Below are 19,185 nucleotides of genomic sequence, written 5' to 3' on the forward strand. Positions count from 1 at the left end.
AATATCAGATGAAGGCTGTGCTGCTCTCACTTCAGCTCTGAGATCAAACCCCTCACACCTGAGAGAACTGCATCTGTATGAGAATAATGTAGGAGACTCAGGAGTGAAGATTCTCTCTGCTCTGAAGGATGATGAACGTTACAAACTACAGACACTGGAGTGAGTAAAAATCTGTTTTAGATAAACACAAGCTAATCAAACGATTCATATAAAAGTCTGGGACTCAGACGGAGTCTATAAAATCCTTCTTCTTAACTCTCATCAAAGTCCATTCTAATGATCATCTTTTATTCCACACTGCTACAAATATTGTTTTTCCTGTAAGCAGTTGGTTTCCACTCGGACAGTGCTTTTATCTCTCCACCTCCACACCGTGTCTTCTATCATTCCTGTAAAATTCTCCTCAGCTTGTTCTTAAAGTCTGCACTTTAATATCCATGTAGAAGAAGAGAGAAGCTCCACAGCAGTGATCTTTATTAAAAGCAGCAAAAACTCTCCAGCCTGGGATTGGAGAAGTGCAGTGATGTGATGCAAATATCTGCTCATGTTCCTCTTCCATCTTCTGCACCTTCTCATTTCTTCTCACTAAATGTTCTACCAAAGAGATTATATAAGCATGAAGAAATGTTGAAGGACAAAAGATCCACTGGAATCAAATCCTGGTTTCCTTGAAGCAGAGATAATTACCTGCTGCTGATCATCAAACACCTCCTTCTAGTTTTCTGTTACTGATTCACTTCTTTCTCTTCTAGATTTTAATGGTGATGAACAATGGTGTGTGAAGACTCCAGTGTTCCTGCATTTCCGTGTCTGCAAACCGAGAACACGTTTATCTACAGGATCTGACATCTGTCATGTGTTTTTACCTTTTTTATGCCTTTCTAACATTCTGTTGGAGTAAGAAACTAGTACCAATTATTCAGGACACTTCCTGTTAATGATTGACGACAACTATCAATTCATATTAATTAGCAAAATCTGTGTAAACAAAACTGCTGGAGGATATTGCACTTTCTTTAACATGCTCAATCAAAAACTTTTGTGATGTTTGTGCCTTTCTGATTTTATGCGATGACTAACACTAATTAATAACATGCGAGATTCAAGCACCTTCAAGCAACTTCTAAGGAAAGGAGTTTCTCTAAAAAAGATTCAGGCCAAAGAAAATGTTAAAGTCTGGGATCATTTCAAACTAAAACGAAGGAACAAATAATGTACAGTGTGGTTACCAATTTTATAAGAGTAATTTTTAATAGATTTTTTAATTAATTATTTTTTTCATTTATATATTTGTATTTTGATGTAATATAAAAATTAAATGCATTAAATGGTTTAACAGATATTTTTGTATGCAATTTCAACAATAAAATTGTAAATTTTTTTAAAAAGGAAACAAATTACTTGTTCATTTTGGTATTTGTTTACATTTAGTACTTGAATATTTTCAATATATATAATAAATATTTAATAAATAAAAAGTACTTCTTATCCGCTTACTTAATTAATCAATGGAATAAATGGTCAAAAGCTTAATCACTAAAATATTTCATTGCTATGAATTAGGGCTTCAGCTATCCAGAATTGATAATTGGTTGATTTCTAAAACATAATGTTCTGTTTTTAATATTAGCAACAGTCCACTGACTGACCAGAATAACATTAATATTTTTATTAATTAAATACAAAATATTACAATTAATATATCCAAACATTAATTTGGAAGTTAGTTTCCTCCTTAATGCTCATGTTATGTTGCGGGTCAAACTGACCTATTTTTAAGGTAAAACATAAAAAGAAAATTGTTTAATGTATTTTTCAGTATGAAACTTCTGCTTGACTTCAACATATAAAATGAAACAGAGCGCACTGATTAGTCTTCCCAGCTGCAGGTGTTTCCATCGTTCCATCCGGCTCCGCCCTCCACTCGTGCCCCACAGCCACATCTATGTTTATATTACATAGATATTGTTCGGGTCAGTTTGACCCAGCCGTCAAAGTTTCCATAGGCAAACTCCACCCACATTGAGTGGACACTTGGCAGGGGAGGGGCAAAACACATAAAGAATCTGCATGGAAGTGTGTGTGTCTTATGATCGGCAACACAACATTGTAATCATCCGCCACTTCTTTCTAGTTTGAGCCTTAATGAAGGAACCGACTGTCCCACAATCAGAGGTTGCAAATTTTCACACATCCTTCACTTAAGTTGAAGTGCAGATCTTCATGTTTTAAAAGAGTCTGATAAAAGTTGAAGTTCTGACTGCACTTTTTTATTCAAGTTAAAGTAAAGAAGTTTGGGCTCTGACATATTCTTCAGTAAAAAGTAATCATTACTACTACATGTTTTAGTGTCATGCTGGTAACTGAACCTCACATCATATTATTAGGGCTGTCAATATTTAATCATTAAGCGAATGATTGTCATGAGTCATTAATTGCAACTTAATCACACATTTGAATCTGTTCTAAATGTACCTTAAATTAATACTTTTCATGTTTTTAAATCAACATTGGCATAAACAAATATTGATGCTTTATGCAAATGTATGTTTATTATTAGCGAAACCAAACTCAAAATAGATCATGAAGATAAATTATTCTTGTACATGTTTTGAAGTAATTATGTTGTTTTAAATTACAGAAATCATTGACACCAAACGGAGAAACTGTACCTCTCCTAGCTTTCGTACAAATTACAGAATCAGAGAATATTTATTTTTTCGATGTGAATTGGTTTATTTAAAAGTAGACATTTCAAGCTTTATATACATATATTATTATGTATGTGAGGCAAATATTCACTGAAATTCAGGTTGTTTTATTTAAGTGTCTGTGAAGGGAGATGACACAGACAGAAGAGAGCGCCCCCTGGTGGGTGTTATTGCCGGATTTGTGTCATGCACCATGGCGGATTTTGGTGCTTGATCCAGGTAGAACAACAACGATATAGGACACAATTAGAGAAAAGATGATGATGATCAGGTGATCAGGAATGTCTCTGTTCTCAGTTATGTTTACATCATTGACTCCCTCTGTCTCATCCACGTTAACTCCAGACTTGTTGCTCATTTTGTGCTTCGTAAAAACTAGTCTATGTCTGTGGTGAGTAATAACCAGGAAATGTTACACCAGTGGTAGATTCAAAAAAGGGCCGATGATAATGTATTACTTTGTAGGCGTTCTTTCTGTGCTTTAAAGAGCATTTATTTTATATCAGTCCAGAAAAACTGATAAAAGTGTGTTATGTGTGTTGTAAGTCCACCTTGACCTGGTGTTTACCTGTTTACCTAAAGCCATTTTACACCCATTTAGGGCACTTGGTGAAAATGGTAAAGTGGAACACGTGAGAAACTCCTGAGATGATTCCCATCACAATGAAACGCACGTAAACATGAACACGTTCCTCCCGAGGGCGCACGCTGGTCAGGTCATCTCCCGGGTCCGGTCCACGTCACTCGGTGGGTTACGTCTTTCATTGCGGTGTTGGGGAATCGACTCATTTCCGCGAATCAGCACCGACGAACCGATTCCCCTCGCTATGCGGTCCCACGCTCTGTGCCGCCTTTTCTCCGTGTTTCCACGTCCGTGTGGACACGTGAAACCTCATCAAGTGGTCTGGTTGAAGAAGTACCCCGGCATGTTTTAGTGTGCAGGTGGTGAGGAGCCCCTGATGGAGAATCTTCTTCAGGACCCACATTCACATTCAGCACCAGTGGGACACCGTATGGAGTTCAGGATGGAGCAGTTTCTAAAGGGAGGAAAAAGACTGACTTTCCTCTCCTCCACAACATCTCCACTACATGCTGTTATTACTGACAGAACTTTCTCTTCTATTTATTGCTCATTAAAGTGAACTGGACTTGGAGTGCGATGAAAAACTCCAACTCGTCAAAGAGTAGATTTTATGTGTCGGTTTAAAGAGTCGGTTCAAAGAATCGGTTCGGTTCAAAGAGTCGACTCAGTTTACCGAAAGTGAAAGTGTTTCTCAGTCTCGACTCCATTTTGAGTAACGGTTAGAAAAACACAAAGATCTTCACCAGCAGCCAGAAGCGGTGAGATTCATGTCCAACAACAAGCAGTGCTGAAGAAAAGTGGGTGAGTTTTTCCTAGAAACGACTTTCTATCGGAATAATGCGTTTGTGTTTTCTCTGTAATGGAGTTTGTGGAAAGACCGCAGGGAAACTGCGCCACAGCAGCCGAAATGGAGGACAACAGTTTCTGCCCAAATTCCTCAGTTGGATTTGATGATGTTCTGAGTTTATTGAGGAGGATCTGACATGAGAACACCGGGATTGTTTGGTTGTTCCAAGCTGATCCTGGAGTTGTTGTCATGGCTCAGGATGATTTCCCGTAAACAGGAGCAGATCATGAGCTTTCTAAGCGGAGGAGATACAGGAAGTGTGGAGCAGATACATGTTCATGAAGACATGAGCTTTCCGAATTCAGTGCGATCCTTCCACTGGATCCTTTATCACAGCATAGACTCCTTCAGGATAGATGGGCTTTTTCGCCTGTTTTCTTCATCACACTTGTATATTTTTGTGTTTTTATTTATTTATGGGTAAAAATTGTAGAGACGCCACTAATGTCATAAAATTTAATTCACAATCACTAAAATAAAGTCTTCTCATTTCCTGTGAAACAGTGTGAAAAAGAGAAATGTGCATCTTCACTAATAAATAATCATCTTTGAGAAAATGGAACAAACCCTAAATAATACAAATCCCACTGGCAGCCTTATTTCTGTATTTTTATAGAACTACTTTCGGCTTCTCCCATTAGGGGGCGCCACAGCGGAGAATCCGTCTTCTTTTTGTTGATTTGTGAAGATTTAAGCATCTGAAATATTAAATTAATTACATTTTGTATAATTATTTATGATGTATGCATAAAATAAATATACCAACATCGAAAACAAGCATTTGAACATAGTAAAGCTGCTTTAAATCAGGTTTGAAAACAGATAAGTTACTGTTGTAGCAGACAAATGCTATAAAAGGAGAATGGAATGGAGAAACTCAGCACGCTAACAGACTTGATTAAAAAATAAGGGAAGAAATGGTGCACAAATTTATAATCTTTCGCTGAAAACCACAACAGTGAGTAAAAATATGATCATTTACTGCTTATTTTTGTTATATTCTTATTTGTTTTAATTGAACCCATCACAATGTTGTGAGCGAGCTGATTAGGCAACTGATGCTCGCAACAGAACAGATCCAGTTTACACAATAACACTTCATTAAACTACACCTTTTACACATGAGGATTATACAGTTTTTACTCACCGTGCTGATGTTTCACATTCATCTCTCACACCAGTGTTCTTTTCTTTTCTTTATAAGCTTTAAAATGTCTAAGTTAAAGATGGTTAATTTCAATATGTGGCTTTTGCATTTTTTGAAGTACAATTGTATAAATAAATACCTGAATTAGGTTTTTATATAGTTTTAATAAGCAAAACATTTTATTAAAAAATCTTTATCTGATTAATCAAAAAGAAAGAAAAACAACGATCTGTTTAGTTGATTGTCAAAATCATCGTTAGTTGCAGCCCTACAACAGTTCTGGGTGTCCTTTGGTGTATTTTTCACTCCATAAAGCACCAAGTGTTCTCAAATGGTGGAAGCTCTAGACTGCATGCAGACCAGTTCAGCACCTGGACTCTTCTACTACGAGCTCATACTGTTGTAATTCATGCAGTGCATGGTTAGCATCGTCTTGCTCAAATATACAAGATCTTCCCTGAAAATTCTTTTTCTGAATGGACACATTTGTTTTTCTAAAACCTGTATATAGTGTTCAGCATTGATGGAGTCTTTCCAAATGTACAAGCTGCCCATTCCACGGGCACTAATGCATCACCATACCATCAGAGATGCGGCTTTTTTAACTGAGTGCTGTTAACAATCCAGATGATCCCTCTCCTCTTTAGTACAGAGGATGTGGTGTCCATGGTTTCTAGAAAGACAGCTGACTAAGGAACAGTTTCCCACTTTGGCCCATAGAGGATGGTGGTGTTTCTGTATCATGTTCACGCATACCTTCTTCTTTGCATCATTGAGATTTAACCTGAATTTGTGGATGACATTGAGAACAGTGTTCACAGACAATGAATTCTGGAGGAGTTAATGATCCCATGCAGTGATTTCTATTACAGAATAATGACTTTTATATGCGATGGCCCCTGAGGGCCTGAAGATTACAAACATTTTATATTTTTATTCGGCATCATCTTACTGACCTGTTGTTAATTAACATACTTGGTTGTAAAATGTTTCTTAAACGGTTTGATTTAAATAAAACTTATAGTAAAATTTTTTTTTGAGCTGTGTCGAAGCGCTTTGGGAACGCCCTTCATTGTCCACGCTCTGAACCACGTGTGAAATCTAGCCAATAGGCAAGACGTGACGTCATTGACAGGTGACATCACGTAAACCAGGAAGCTACAAGATGGCTGTTTGGTGGTAGTGACATTAGCTTCTGCTCGTTCAGGTAAGCGCTTTGTGTGTGTTATCTGTGCAGTCATGAGTTTAAATGCAGGCAGAATTCCGACTGTGTGTTCTTGCTTGCCCCACTTCATTTCAGGGGGTGTGTGGGGTGGGGGCACGCAGTTGATGTGTTGTTTGCTTAGCTTAGGAGCGTGCTTAGTCGGCTCTCAGGGGTATCGGTTGTTAGCATTTTAGCCGTGTGGCTGTGCGCTCCCGGCTGCTAGACGAGCTCCCTCGGGGAGAGCACTCATTTGGCGTTTTTTTCTCCGGTGCTTGTAACACGGTGCTCCGAATTTCTTCCTCCGAGGAGAGAGTTCTCCCTCGCGGCTCGACCCTGCTTGCCAAGTTGGCTCTTTAAGTTATCGGCTGTTAGCATTTTAGCCATGTGGCTATGCGCTCCCGGCTGCTAGCCAAGCTCCCATTCCCCGGGGAGATCGCTTGTTTGGCGGTTTCTTTTCCCGGTGCGTGTAATGCGGTGATCTGTATTTCTTCCTCCGAGATGAAGAAATTTCGGGAAGCATGCCTGGCGGCTGCTTCTTCTCCCGGTGCGGGCAGCGCGGCGTTACATGTCTCTCTCTTTTTGAGAAGGATGAGATGATAGATGCTAGCGAGCCTGTGGACTTCTTACAGCCTGTGCTGTACAAAGAGCTCCTCGAGGTCGTGACATGGGCCGGGTCCTAGCTGGATCTAGCTTGGCTGGTCATGTAGCAGAAGCAGTGCACACCCAGTGAGCTGGGAGGCCTGTGTGCGGCACGTGTTTTCCAATGTTTCTTGCTGTGCGCGAATGTTATTGGGACTAAGTAGGGCGGCTACGAGACCATGCTGCTTGGGGTAGAGACCCTAGCTAGCTATCTCTTCCCGAGTGCTGCATCCATGAAGGCTATTGGTTTGCCTACGAAGAGCTAGCCCTGCCATGGAATGTGTTCAGAGCGGGGCTTCCCTCCAGCAGTTTCCTCCCAGTATTCCACCTGTAAGATTTCTGCGGATGGGGGTGATCCGCCGCCTCTCAGGAGGTGTAGTCGGCTGCAGAGCACTGCTCCAGCCGCTCTGAGTGGGTCAGGGCCAGCCCCGAGGGGTTGGTTCCCCTGTGGAACTTTCTGTCAGTCTGGAGGGCTGCCAGGAGTCTCTCGCTCAAGAGTCAGGCTACTACAGCCAGTACTTCATTGTTCCGAAGAAGGACAGTGGGTTGCATCCCATTCTGGATCTCCACTCCTTGAACCACTCACTTATGAGGCTCGGGTTTAGGATACTCGTTCTCAGAGAGGACTGATTTGTCGTGTTAGATCTGGAGGTCGCATGCTCCCACGTGGCCGTCCTTCCCACACACGGGAGGTTCCTTAGGTTGCTTTTGGGGCGAAGCTTACCAATATGGGTCCTCCCATTCGGCCTAGCACTCTCACCACGTACCTTCACAAAGTGTGTGAACGCAGCACTGACCCTACTGCGGCTTCAGAGCGTCCAAATTTTGAATTATATCAATGATTGGTTGATATTGTCTCGTTCAGAGCACCAGGCAGTTCGGCATCGAGATGTCGTTCTCGCCTGCATGAAGGAACTGGGGTTCAGACTGAAACGGCGGGTAGAGGGTACTTTCTTCAGCGCAGAGCACCACTTTTCTCGGCGTGGTGTGGGATTCGGCAAGGTTGCAGGCACAGTTGTCTCCCGCCCGGATCAAAGTCATCCTCACCGCAGTCTGGAGGGTAGGGGCAGGCCAGCCAATTACTGTGAGGCAGTTCCAGAGGCTGCTGGGTCTCATGGCGGCAGCGTCCAGTGTAATTCCACTCGGCCTCCTCCACATGAGTCTCCTCCAGTGGTGGCTCCGGGGCAGAAGGGTTCTCCCCAGAGGGAGTCTGTATCGTACCATCAAGGTTTAGCGGCGTTGCCCTTCGAGCCTTGGATGCATGGAAGAACCCAACGTTTTTGTCCCTAGGCCCCCGTTTTACAGACTTTTTGTCGTCGCATAATGCCAACGACGGACGCTTCCCTCACGGGGTGGGGAGCAGTCATGAGTGGCCACTCCGCCCAGGGTCTGTGGAGCGGCCCAAGTCTCTCGTGGCATTTAAATTGCCTGTTGATGTTGGCAGTGTTTTGGGGTTGAAACACTTCCTCCCAGGCCTAAGGGACCACCATGTGTTGGTCCGCATGGACAATACTGCGGTGGTCTTGTACATCCACCACCAGGGGGGCCTCCAATCTTACCCCTTGCAAACAACTGGCACGGGAGGTCCTTTTGTGGTCCCAGGACAAACTCCTCTCATTGAGAGCCATTTACATCCCGGGACGGTTAGATGTCAGAGCAGACGCCCTGTCAAAACAGTGGCTGTCATGGTACAGTCATGGCCGAGGCTATGCCTATACACATTTCCCCCGATCGCGCTGGATCTCCTCTCGCAGGCAGGCGGAACCCTGGTTCACCCCGCCCGGAGTTGTGGAAGCTGTGGCTGTGGCCCCTGAGGGGGCACAGTTCGTAGCAGCTGGTCTCTTTACCGAGGTTGTAGAGACCCTTCTCCACTCCTTCGACCCTAAAGGTTTCCGTGTCCTCCATTGCGGCATATATCACCCTGCCTGCAGGGCAGTCGCTGGGTAGGCACCCTCTGGTGACACATTTCCTCCGCGGTGCCCAGAGGCTGAGGCCCGGTATGCGACCCAGAGTGCCTGCCTGGAGTTTGCCCCTGGCATGGCCAGAGTGTTTCTATACACGAAACCTGGGTACCTAAGGTGCCTACGGCTCTCACACGACGTTTATAGCCCCCAACCAGGGGTTACAGACCCGACTGTGTGGCGGCCTCTTCAGCCTGGTCTGCTGGAGTATCACTCCGGGACATTGCGAAGCTGCGGGCTGGTCCCCCCCTGCTGACCTTGTTGGGTTAGGCCCAAAGCGTTTCGACGCAGCTCGAGTTCCCGAAGGGGAAGGTCTCTAGGTTTGCGGCGCTTACCTTCTCTCTTTGCAGAAGCTAATGTCGCTACCACCGCACAGCCATCTTGTAGCTTCCTGGTTTACGCGACGTCGCCTGTCAATGACTCCACGTCTTGCCTATTGGCTAGATTTCACACGTGGTTCAGAGCGTGGACAACGCAGGGCGTTCCCATAGCGTTTCGACGCAGCGTCTCATTCGCTCTGGGAACTAGCGTTACGTTCGTAACCTAGAGACTTTTTATTGTGAATAAAATATGGAATTATGAGGTTTGCACAACATTGCATTGTTTTTTATTTACATTATACTTGGTGTCCCAACTTTTTTGGAATTATAATAATAATATATAAAAATATATATTAAAAAAAAAAAAATAATAATAATAATAATAAAGACTTTCTATTATCCTGATTTCTATTAATCATCAGTAATCAAAAATCTTTTGTAGGGTTAGTGCTATTATCACTCTGTTATTGTCATGTTGTTATATATGTTGTGTAGTTGTATTTGTTTACAGGGAACTCTCACCTGGACCAAGATTGCAGAAGCATTAGCATATTGCAGCAACGGACCAAAGCGGCCAATGAGGCGTCTGTGTCGATGTCTATAGATTTCAAATGGGATTTTAGAGGAAGATTTTTCCCCCAGTTTAAACTGCATGTTGTTTTTGTGTTTTCTAGGAATGTGATTAATTCCAACAGAAGAGATCGGCGTCTTCAGGACTCTGTGTGTACACAAGCATTAAAAAATGGAGATTACTGATCAGGGGACAGGTCATGTGACCTCACCGTCAAAAGACAGGTAACCTGCCATGTTCTAGTATTTTACTAATAACCTGTTAATATCTGCATTATGGAGTTACTATTGAAATAATAACTAATATTTATGTTAAGAATAAAACTGCAGCAGTCACCTGAAAAAGTGGTTGATGTAATTATGTCCCACAACTGTTTATTTGTTGCCTTTTGTTTAGTTTTTGTATTTATACTCCCATGTTTCCATTGTCTCTTTGTGAAGACCTGTTTGTTCCTGTTCTTAGTCTATTCCAGGCATGGTAGCATGTGTATATAAGCAGCACTATGGAGATCTGCTACTATTAGCATTTTGTTGTATTTCAAGTTAAAGGTTGTGACAAAGACAAGATTTTAAAGGAACTATACTGCAGGGGTGTTTGTTCCCTGTTCACAATCTGTGTTCTGTATGTTACTATTCCTAGTGTGTAAGAAGTGAGAAAAATTATAATGAATTTATAAACAGACATATTGTCATTATAACTTGTTATATAAATTTGTCTACAAAGCTTAGAAACAATGAAATTCTGTATCATGTCCAGTTCTTCAATTTTCTACAGTAAACGAAAGAGAGAGAAATCACACTCGCCAGAACCCAGCTGTGTCTCTATGAAGAGTGATGAGTCTATGAGTCTTCTTCACAACTTCAGTAATGAAAACCCCTCACCTGTACACAGGTAACATCCCATAATTCTCATAGTTAAAGTTACAGTTAATGTCTAAAGCTGGAATTCTGATCTATTAAATAATTTTCATCTTTTTCTCTCAAATCCAAATGTCTTTAGCGTTGAGCAAAAACCCAAAGAACTGGACTTTCTGTTCCAATACTTTTGGAGGTTTGTGTAAGAAGAATAGAAAACGAGGAAAAAGTGACTAATTTAAACTGGGGCACATTTAATTCACCAGGTGCACAATGTTGGAGTTCAAGTTTATTTCTATTGAGCTTTTCACAATGGATTTTGTCTTAAAGCAGCTTTGCAGAATGTAAGAATTATAGAACAAAAATGTAAATATAGTGAACAATGTTTGTTGATCCCTGATGAGCAGACATGGTGACTGTGGTGAAGGAAAAACTCCTTTAGATGTTATAAAGGAAGAAACCTTGAGAGGAACCAGACTCAAAAGGGAAACCTAATCCTCGTTTGGTGACATCAAGAGTGTGATTATAGTCTTTAAACACTCAATTATGGAGAAACATCATATGTAGAAATTTAGTTTTTATAGGGGTGGGATGGGACTGGAGCTGGATGGGGAGAGAAAGAGGAGCAGTGGAGAGAAATTAGCGTAGCTGCTGTTCATGATATTAACAGTACAAGTTGATAATGTGATGTGATCAAATGTTCTGGAGCACAAGGTTATGATGTGATGTGTTGTGTATGCTGACAGACGAATAATACGCAGCAGAACGGTTGAGTCGTGTTAACTCACATGGTCTTTACTCAGAACTGCCATTACTAATACAGCACTACATAAGTCACCACTAGAGGGCAGGCTTATCACAGAATGCTGATACCAATAGTACAAATATTACACATTACTCCCCTTTTAGATTAATCACCCAAGAAACAAGAAACACACAACTACAACTCACTGCATAACAGTCACAATAAACCTGAACAATGTAGCCAATTACAACACATTATAAATCAAGCCTCTGGGGAGGTTTCCTACATCTCTCAGGGTAACGTCTCTCTGAATCCCGATGCGGTCCTGGCGTAACTGAAGCCGTCACATCTGGATTATCAATGTGTGGTTCAGAATCGTTCATGGTAACCGAGGTAAGAGGGGCAGTCTCAACAGCATCATTGACCTTGCCATTTAAATCAGGAACATCATCAGATGAATCAGGAACAGATAACAGTGAGGATTTTGCCTGACGATTCACCAGCTGATCTGCATGCCGCCTCCATGTGTTGTCACCAACCTTTACTGTGTACATCAAGGGACCAGTTCTGGTGGTGATGGTACCTGGCTGCCATTTTTCCAGTCTGTAGTCACGTGCTAAGACTGCTTGTCCTACTTGGAAGTTTCTTGCTTGTCTATCATTCATGTGCACAAACTGTTTGTTTTCCACATCTCGTCGAACATCAGGTTTGATGAGATCCAAGCGAGATCTTAAATTCCTCTTCAAGAACATCATTGCTGGTGTTTGACCAGTTGTGGAGTGGGTTGCATTTCTGTACATAAAAAGGAAGTTGTCTATTTTGTGTTGGAGTGAGATGGTGTCATTGTCCATTGCATTTATTGCTTTCTTGAACGTTTGTACAAACCTTTCGGCCAAGCCATTAGTGGCAGGATGGTATGGTGCGGATGTAATGTGCTTGACACCGTTCAGCTTCATGAATTTCTGAAAATCGTCTGAGATGAACTGTCGTCCATTATCCGTGCATATCTGTTCTGGGAGCCCGTTTCTGGAGAATATTGATCTTAGCACAGAAACAGTCTTTTCGGATGTTGTTGTCTTCATTAGAACAACTTCAGGCCACTTAGAATGCGCGTCCACGGCGATCAAGAACATGGAGTCCATGAATGGCCCAGCAAAGTCGACATGCACTCTTTGCCATGGTGTTGAAGGGCATTCCCAAGGATGCAAAGGAGCTAATGGTGGAGGGTCCTTTGACATCCTGGACAAGCCTTTGCCAGATCTTCAATCTGCTTGTCAATTCCCGGCCACCACATGTAACTGCAGGCAAGGTTTTTCATTTTTACGGTGCCCAAATGTCCTTCATGTAGTATGTCCAACATCCTACTGCGCAATTTGGAGGGAATGACAACTCGCAAGCCACACATTAGAGTTCCTTGACACACAGAAAGCTGTTCTCTCCTTGCTGCGAATGCCGGATACACTGAGTTCCCTGCTGTCGGCCACCCATGTACTGTAATATCATAGACCTTAGACAATGTCGGGTCATTGCGGGTTTCTCTCTGAATAGCAGCATTTGTCACAGGAAACTGACTCACGATTGAGGTTTGGAACATGTCAGCTGGATCCATCGCCATTGACTCTTCTGTCAATTTCAGTGGAAGACACGACAAGCCATCCGCGTTACCGTGTAGTTTGGTGCCTTTGTACTCGATATCATATTGATGAGCACCCAAAAAGAGCGACCAACGCTGCAACCGTGCTGAGGCCATCGCTGAGACACCCTTCTGAGCATTGAATATCGAGACCAAGGGCTGATGATCTGTGATCAGGGTAAACCGTTGACCATACAGATAATGGTGGAATTTTTTTACACCCCACACGAGACTAAGTGCTTCACGGTCTATTTGTGCATAGTTGCGTTCAGATGTCGTTAGTGATCTAGATGCAAAGGCTATCGTTTTTTTCAGCGTTTTTTTCAGCGATGCATCGCACGCCAGTCTGAAAGGCATAGATGGATTGAAGTGTGTTAGCACTATATCGGAAGTTATGAGCCTTTTGGTCTTTTGGAAAGCTTGCTCACAGCTGTCTGACCATTTCCACTGTGTCCTTGTTTGCAACAGTGCATTCAAAGGATGTAGTACAGTGAAGATGTTTGGGAGAAATTTGTGGTAATACTTCACAAGTCCGAGATATGATCGGAGTTGAGACACGTTTTGTGGGTGTGGTGCATTTAGCACAGCTTCAATTTTGTCTTGTGACTTGTGTAGACCATCTTTGTCTATTACATGACCACAGTAAGAAATCCGCCAACAAAGAAAAGAACTCACATTTTTCTTTGTTGGCTCTTAGTCCATACACACACAATCTCATCAGCACCCGTTGCAAGTTTCTGAGGTGATCTGTATCATCCTTCCCCGTTACAATGATATCATCCAGGTAACACTGCGTTCCTGGGATACCCTGCAACACCTGGTCCATCGCTCTCTGCCACAAAGCAGGGGCAGAGGCAATTCCAAAAACAAGACGATTGTATTGATAGAGCCCTTTATGTGTGTTGATTGTCAAGAATTTCTTGGATTTCTCATCCATCTCCATTTGAAGGTAAGCTTGAGCCAGGTCAATTTTTGAGAAGTGTTCTCCACCAGACAAAGATGCAAAAATGTCTTCAATGCGCGGCAGGGGATACTGTACTGCATGAAGTGCTGGATTAATGGTCACTTTAAAATCCCCGCAAATACGTACATCTCCTGCTTTGCCCTTTTTGATCACTGGAACTATGGGTGTTGCCCATTCACTCCATTCAACCTTTGTCAGAATTTCCATTTTTTCCAAATTATCCAGCTCTGCCTCCACCTTGGGACGAATTGCATACGGGACTGGGCGAGCTTTAAAGAATTTTGGAGAAGTGTCTTCTTCTAACTCCAGACTCGCTTTTATTCCCTTAAGTGTTCCTATTCCTTTTTGAAACACAGATTCTGCATTTTCTATAATTTGCTCTAGGGCCTTTTGTGTCTCTTTGTCTGTGACTTGCTGGGACACATCCAGTTTTTTTTATAGTGTGCCAGTCTAGAGGTATTTTCCTCAGCCACTCACGTCCGAACAATGCAGGCCCTCCGTTTTCCAACACATACAAGTACAATTGCTGCTGATTTCCTTTGTACTTCACAATTACTTGTAGTTTCCCTTTCAGAGACACTTTTTCACCAGTTTAGGTCTTTAATATCACTGATGTGATTTGCAGTGGTATTTTTGGGAACAGTTGCTGGTAATCAGCTGCTGAAATGACCGATAAGGCCGATCCAGTGTCTAACTCCATTTTGAGTTTGACTCCTGACACTTCCGGTGTGAGCCTAATAACTCTTCGATCTGTCTCCTCAATATTGTACAGTTCCAAACATGAAAGATCATCTGTACCTGAACTCGTGTTTGTTTCATTTTCAGTTACTTGATATACAGTGGCGGATTTATGTTTCACCTTGTGTGTTCTGTCTTTTTGTATCCTCAGTCTGTCCGTTTTGCATACACGTTCGATGTGCCCCTTTTTATGGCATTTCCTGCACTCTTTATATTTGAACCAGCAGTCATTCGCATCATGAGACATTTTTCCGCAGCGATAACATTTCTGTTTTCTTTCCAATTTCAGTGACAGTTTATTTGTTGCACATTCCATTGTTTTTTGTTGCAATTCCAATGCATCTTTTGCTGCAGTCTCCATGGATATTGCCATATTCAGTGCACGATCAAGTGTCAAGTCTTTTTCTGTCAACAGTCTTTTTTGTGTGCTTTCATTGTGCATTCCACACACAAGCCTGTCTCTTAATGCATCTGCCAGTCCAGCTCCAAATCGACAATGTTCTGACAATCGGCGTAGCTCAGCTATATATTCAGAAATGCTTTCTCCTTTTGCTTGGTTATGCTTATGGAATCTGAATCTTTCCGTAATTAACAGGGGTTTGGGGTTCAAATGTTCATTTAGAATGTCCACTATTTGCTGAAACGTTTTATCCGCTGGCTTTTCAGGGGTTAACAAACTACGGAGCAGTCCATACGTCTTTGCTCCCATCACGCTTAGCAAAACAGCCACTTTCTTATCATCTGCAATGGCATTAGCCTCACAGTATAATTCCACTCTTTCCACATAAGTTCCCCAATCCTCAGCATTGCTATTAAATGCGGTGATTGTTCTAATCATTGACATTTTAATTTAATTTAATTTTTATTTTATTTTTGCTCGTTTGCAGTTTAGCTTTACACTTTAATTAGCTTCTCTTTCTTTCATGTGACTCACGTTGTCTTTTCACGATCCTTCTTTTCCTTTTTCATGTCCAATAAAGTCTTGTTGTAGTTATAGATCCCATCCTCGTCGCCAATTTTGTTGTGTATGCTGACAGACGAATAATACGCAGCAGAACGTTTGAGTCGTGTTAACTCACATGGTCTTTACTCAGAACTGCCATTACTAATACAGCACTACATAAGTCACCACTAGAGGGCAGGCTTATCACAGAATGCTGATACCAATAGTACATATATTACAGGATGTATGTTATGTGTAGGCTTTGCTAAAAAGATATGTTTTTAATCTACACTTAAACTGGGAGAGTGTGTCTGAGCCCCGAACACTGTCAGGAAGACTGTTCCAAAGTTTAGGAGGTAAATGTGAGAATGTTCTTCCACCTTTAGTGGACTTTGCTATTCAAGGAACTACTAGAAGTCCGGAGTTTTGAGATTTCAGGGGGCGTGACAGATTGTAGCATGTTAGAAGACTGGAGAGATACATGGAGATAAACCATTTAGTGTTTTTTAGGTAAGAAGCAGTAGTTTTTAGTTGATTCGAAACTTAACAGGAAGCCAGTGTAGGAATGAGAAGATTGGGACAAACTGTAGCTTGTTTATTAATAATGCAGGACATCCACCTAGTAATGCATTACAATAGTGTGTTCTCCAAGTGTTCCTGCTCTCACTACAATTATTGTAGTACAATTTGTGTTCAGGTTAAGACTCCAGTATTAAGGTGAGGAACGTTGAGATCTTTAACACTTGTTTTTGTTCCCAGTGTTCTACAAAAGGCAGGAGACAGAAGAGAGAAGAACATCATCACAGCTACAGGGTACGATCAAAACCAACACCATGACTGTGACACTGACACACTGCTATTCTAAAGCTCTCTGCTGTTAGTAACTACAGAGTGATTAGATGATAGAAAACCTCCAGTAGAATAAAGTAAATCCACAGTGAGAACATCATAAAGATCTATCTAGCAGGAAAAATGTGAACTTCTACTCAAATCATTGGAACCCATGTCTCACCATGTCTTCCTTCTTCACCCTGTCACAGACACGACCCAGAATCCACTGCTGCAGATGAATTCCAGAAGAAGTTCAAGTTCAATCTGATGAATACGTTTCAATGTTTAACTGGATTGATGCTAAAGCAGGAAAACCGAACACTCCTGAATGAGATCTACACAGAGCTCTACATCACAGAGGGAGACAGTGGAGACATCAATAAAGAACATGAGGTGAAACAGATCGAGGCAGCATCCAGAAGGAACCCAACTGAGGACACACCAATCAAATGCAGTGACATCTTTAAACCCCTACCTGAACAAGACGAACCCATCAGGAGAGTTCTGACAAAACCCTTATCTGAACAAGATGAAGAACCCATCAGGAATGTTTTGACAAAGGGAGTAGCTGGAATTGGAAAAACAGTCTCTGTGCAGAAGTTTGTTCTGGACTGGGCTGAAGGAAAAACAAATCAGGACGTCCACCTCATATTCCCACTTCCTTTCAGAGAGCTGAATTTGATGAAGGAGCAGAAACTGAGTCTGGTGGAGCTCCTTCATGTGTTTTTTAGGGAGATGAAAGAAATGGACATTTCCAGGTTGGAGAAGGTTTTGTTCATTTTTGATGGTTTGGATGAGTGTCGTTTTCCTCTGGATTTCCAGAAGACAGTGAGTGTGTGATGTAACTGAATCAGCACCAGTGCATGTGCTGCTGATAAACCTGATCAAAGGGAACCTGCTTCCCTCTGCTCTCATCTGGATCACCTCCAGACCAGCAGCAGCTGATCAAATCCCCTCTGAGTGTGTAGATCGAGTCACAGAGATACGAGGGTTCAATGACCCTCAGAAGGAGGAGTACTTCAGGAAGAGGATCAGTGATCAGAACCTGGCCAATAAGATCATCACACACCTGAAGTCATTAAGAAGCCTCTACATCATGTGCCACATCCCAGTGTTCTGCTGGATTTCAGCTGCTGTTCTAGAGAGAATGTTGGGTGAAGCAGAGAGTGGAGAGATCCCCAAGACTCTGACTCAAATGTACACACACTTCCTCATCATTCAGACCAACATCATAAGAGAGAAGTACCTACAGAAGCAGGAGAGCGATGAAGAAATGCTTCTCAAACTGGGGAAACTGGCTTTCCAGCAGCTGGAGAAACAAAACCTGATCTTCTATGAGGAAGACCTGAGAGAGTGTGGCATTGATGTGACAGAAGCAGCAGTGTATTCAGGTGTGTGTACGCAGATCTTCAGAGAGGAGTTTGGGCTTCACCAGAATAAAGTGTACTGCTTTGTTCATCTGAGCATTCAGGAACATCTCGCAGCTCTGTATGTGCACCTGACCTTCATGAAGAAGCAGAAAAATGTTCTTAAGCAGAATCCGGTCTGTGAGACACTTTCAGATGTTCACAGGAGTGCTGTAGATCAGGCTTTCAAAAGTCAGACTGGACATCTGGATCTTTTCCTCCGCTTTCTTCTGGGTCTCTCACTCGAGTCCAATCAGAATCTTCTACATTCCTTAGTGACACAGACAGGAAGTAGTTCCCAGAACAAAGAGGAAACAGTTCAGTACATCAAGAAGAAGATCAGTGAAGATCTTCCAACAGAGAAATCCATCAATCTGCTCCACTGTCTAAATGAACTGGGTGATGATTCTCTCGTGGAGGAAATCCAGCAGTATCTGAAATCTGGAGCACAAAGTGAACTTTCTCCTTCACAGTGGTCTGCTCTGGCGTTTGTGTTACTGACATCAGCACAGGATCTGGAGGAATTTGACCTGAATAAATACATCACTCCAGATAAGATCAGAGATGAGATTCTTGTGAGAGTGATGCCTGTGATTGCAGCATCCAGAAAAGCAATGTAAGTGAAGCTGAATGAAATTGTTCTACTGTTACAGTGTTGAGAACAAATCAAAGGTCTGAGCTGTTCAGATGAATCGAACTCTGCAGGACTCTTTAGACTTTTTCCTTTCTCCTCTTAGAAACCTTTTAGATCAGACTCTCTTACTTTCCCATTTGGATTCCCGGATCTCATCCTCCATGTTTATACAACGTGTGTGTGATGATGTTCCTCAGCTGAAACTCTCGCCAAGCCAAATCTGAACATCTCCGACTGTCAATTCTTATTATTATTCCACCATTTAATCATTGTGTTCAACTGATGTGTGTGATGTTGAAAGTGAGACGCTGCAGTGAAGCTTTGAGAACTTGTTTGATCTTCTGCATTTCTGTTCATTATCTTTTATTTCCTTCAGTATCAGATGCAGTGAAATTACAGGGAGAAGTGGAAAAGCTCTGACCTCAGTGCTCAACTCAGAAACCTCCAGTCTGAG

At 42.1% G+C, this 19,185-nt stretch overlaps 1 protein-coding gene and 1 long non-coding RNA gene across 2 annotated transcripts in view; both read left to right on the top strand.

Annotated features, from left to right (window-relative positions):
• Positions 1-19,185, top strand: part of LOC124381845 (NLR family CARD domain-containing protein 3-like) — a 65,951-nt gene that overhangs the window by 43,520 nt on the left and 3,246 nt on the right. The window contains 2 exon segments of the mRNA XM_046843717.1: positions 16,901-17,522; positions 17,524-18,637. Coding sequence (XP_046699673.1) covers positions 16,901-17,522; positions 17,524-18,637 — 1,736 coding nt within the window.
• Positions 3,914-11,169, top strand: LOC124381871. Its single transcript, XR_006924935.1, has 4 exons — positions 3,914-4,095; positions 10,087-10,207; positions 10,758-10,874; positions 10,983-11,169. It is a non-coding gene; the product is annotated as an uncharacterized LOC124381871 (long non-coding RNA).

The sequence above is a fragment of the Silurus meridionalis genome, chromosome 29, assembly GCF_014805685.1.
Source record: "Silurus meridionalis isolate SWU-2019-XX chromosome 29, ASM1480568v1, whole genome shotgun sequence".
Taxonomy (NCBI): domain Eukaryota; kingdom Metazoa; phylum Chordata; class Actinopteri; order Siluriformes; family Siluridae; genus Silurus; species Silurus meridionalis.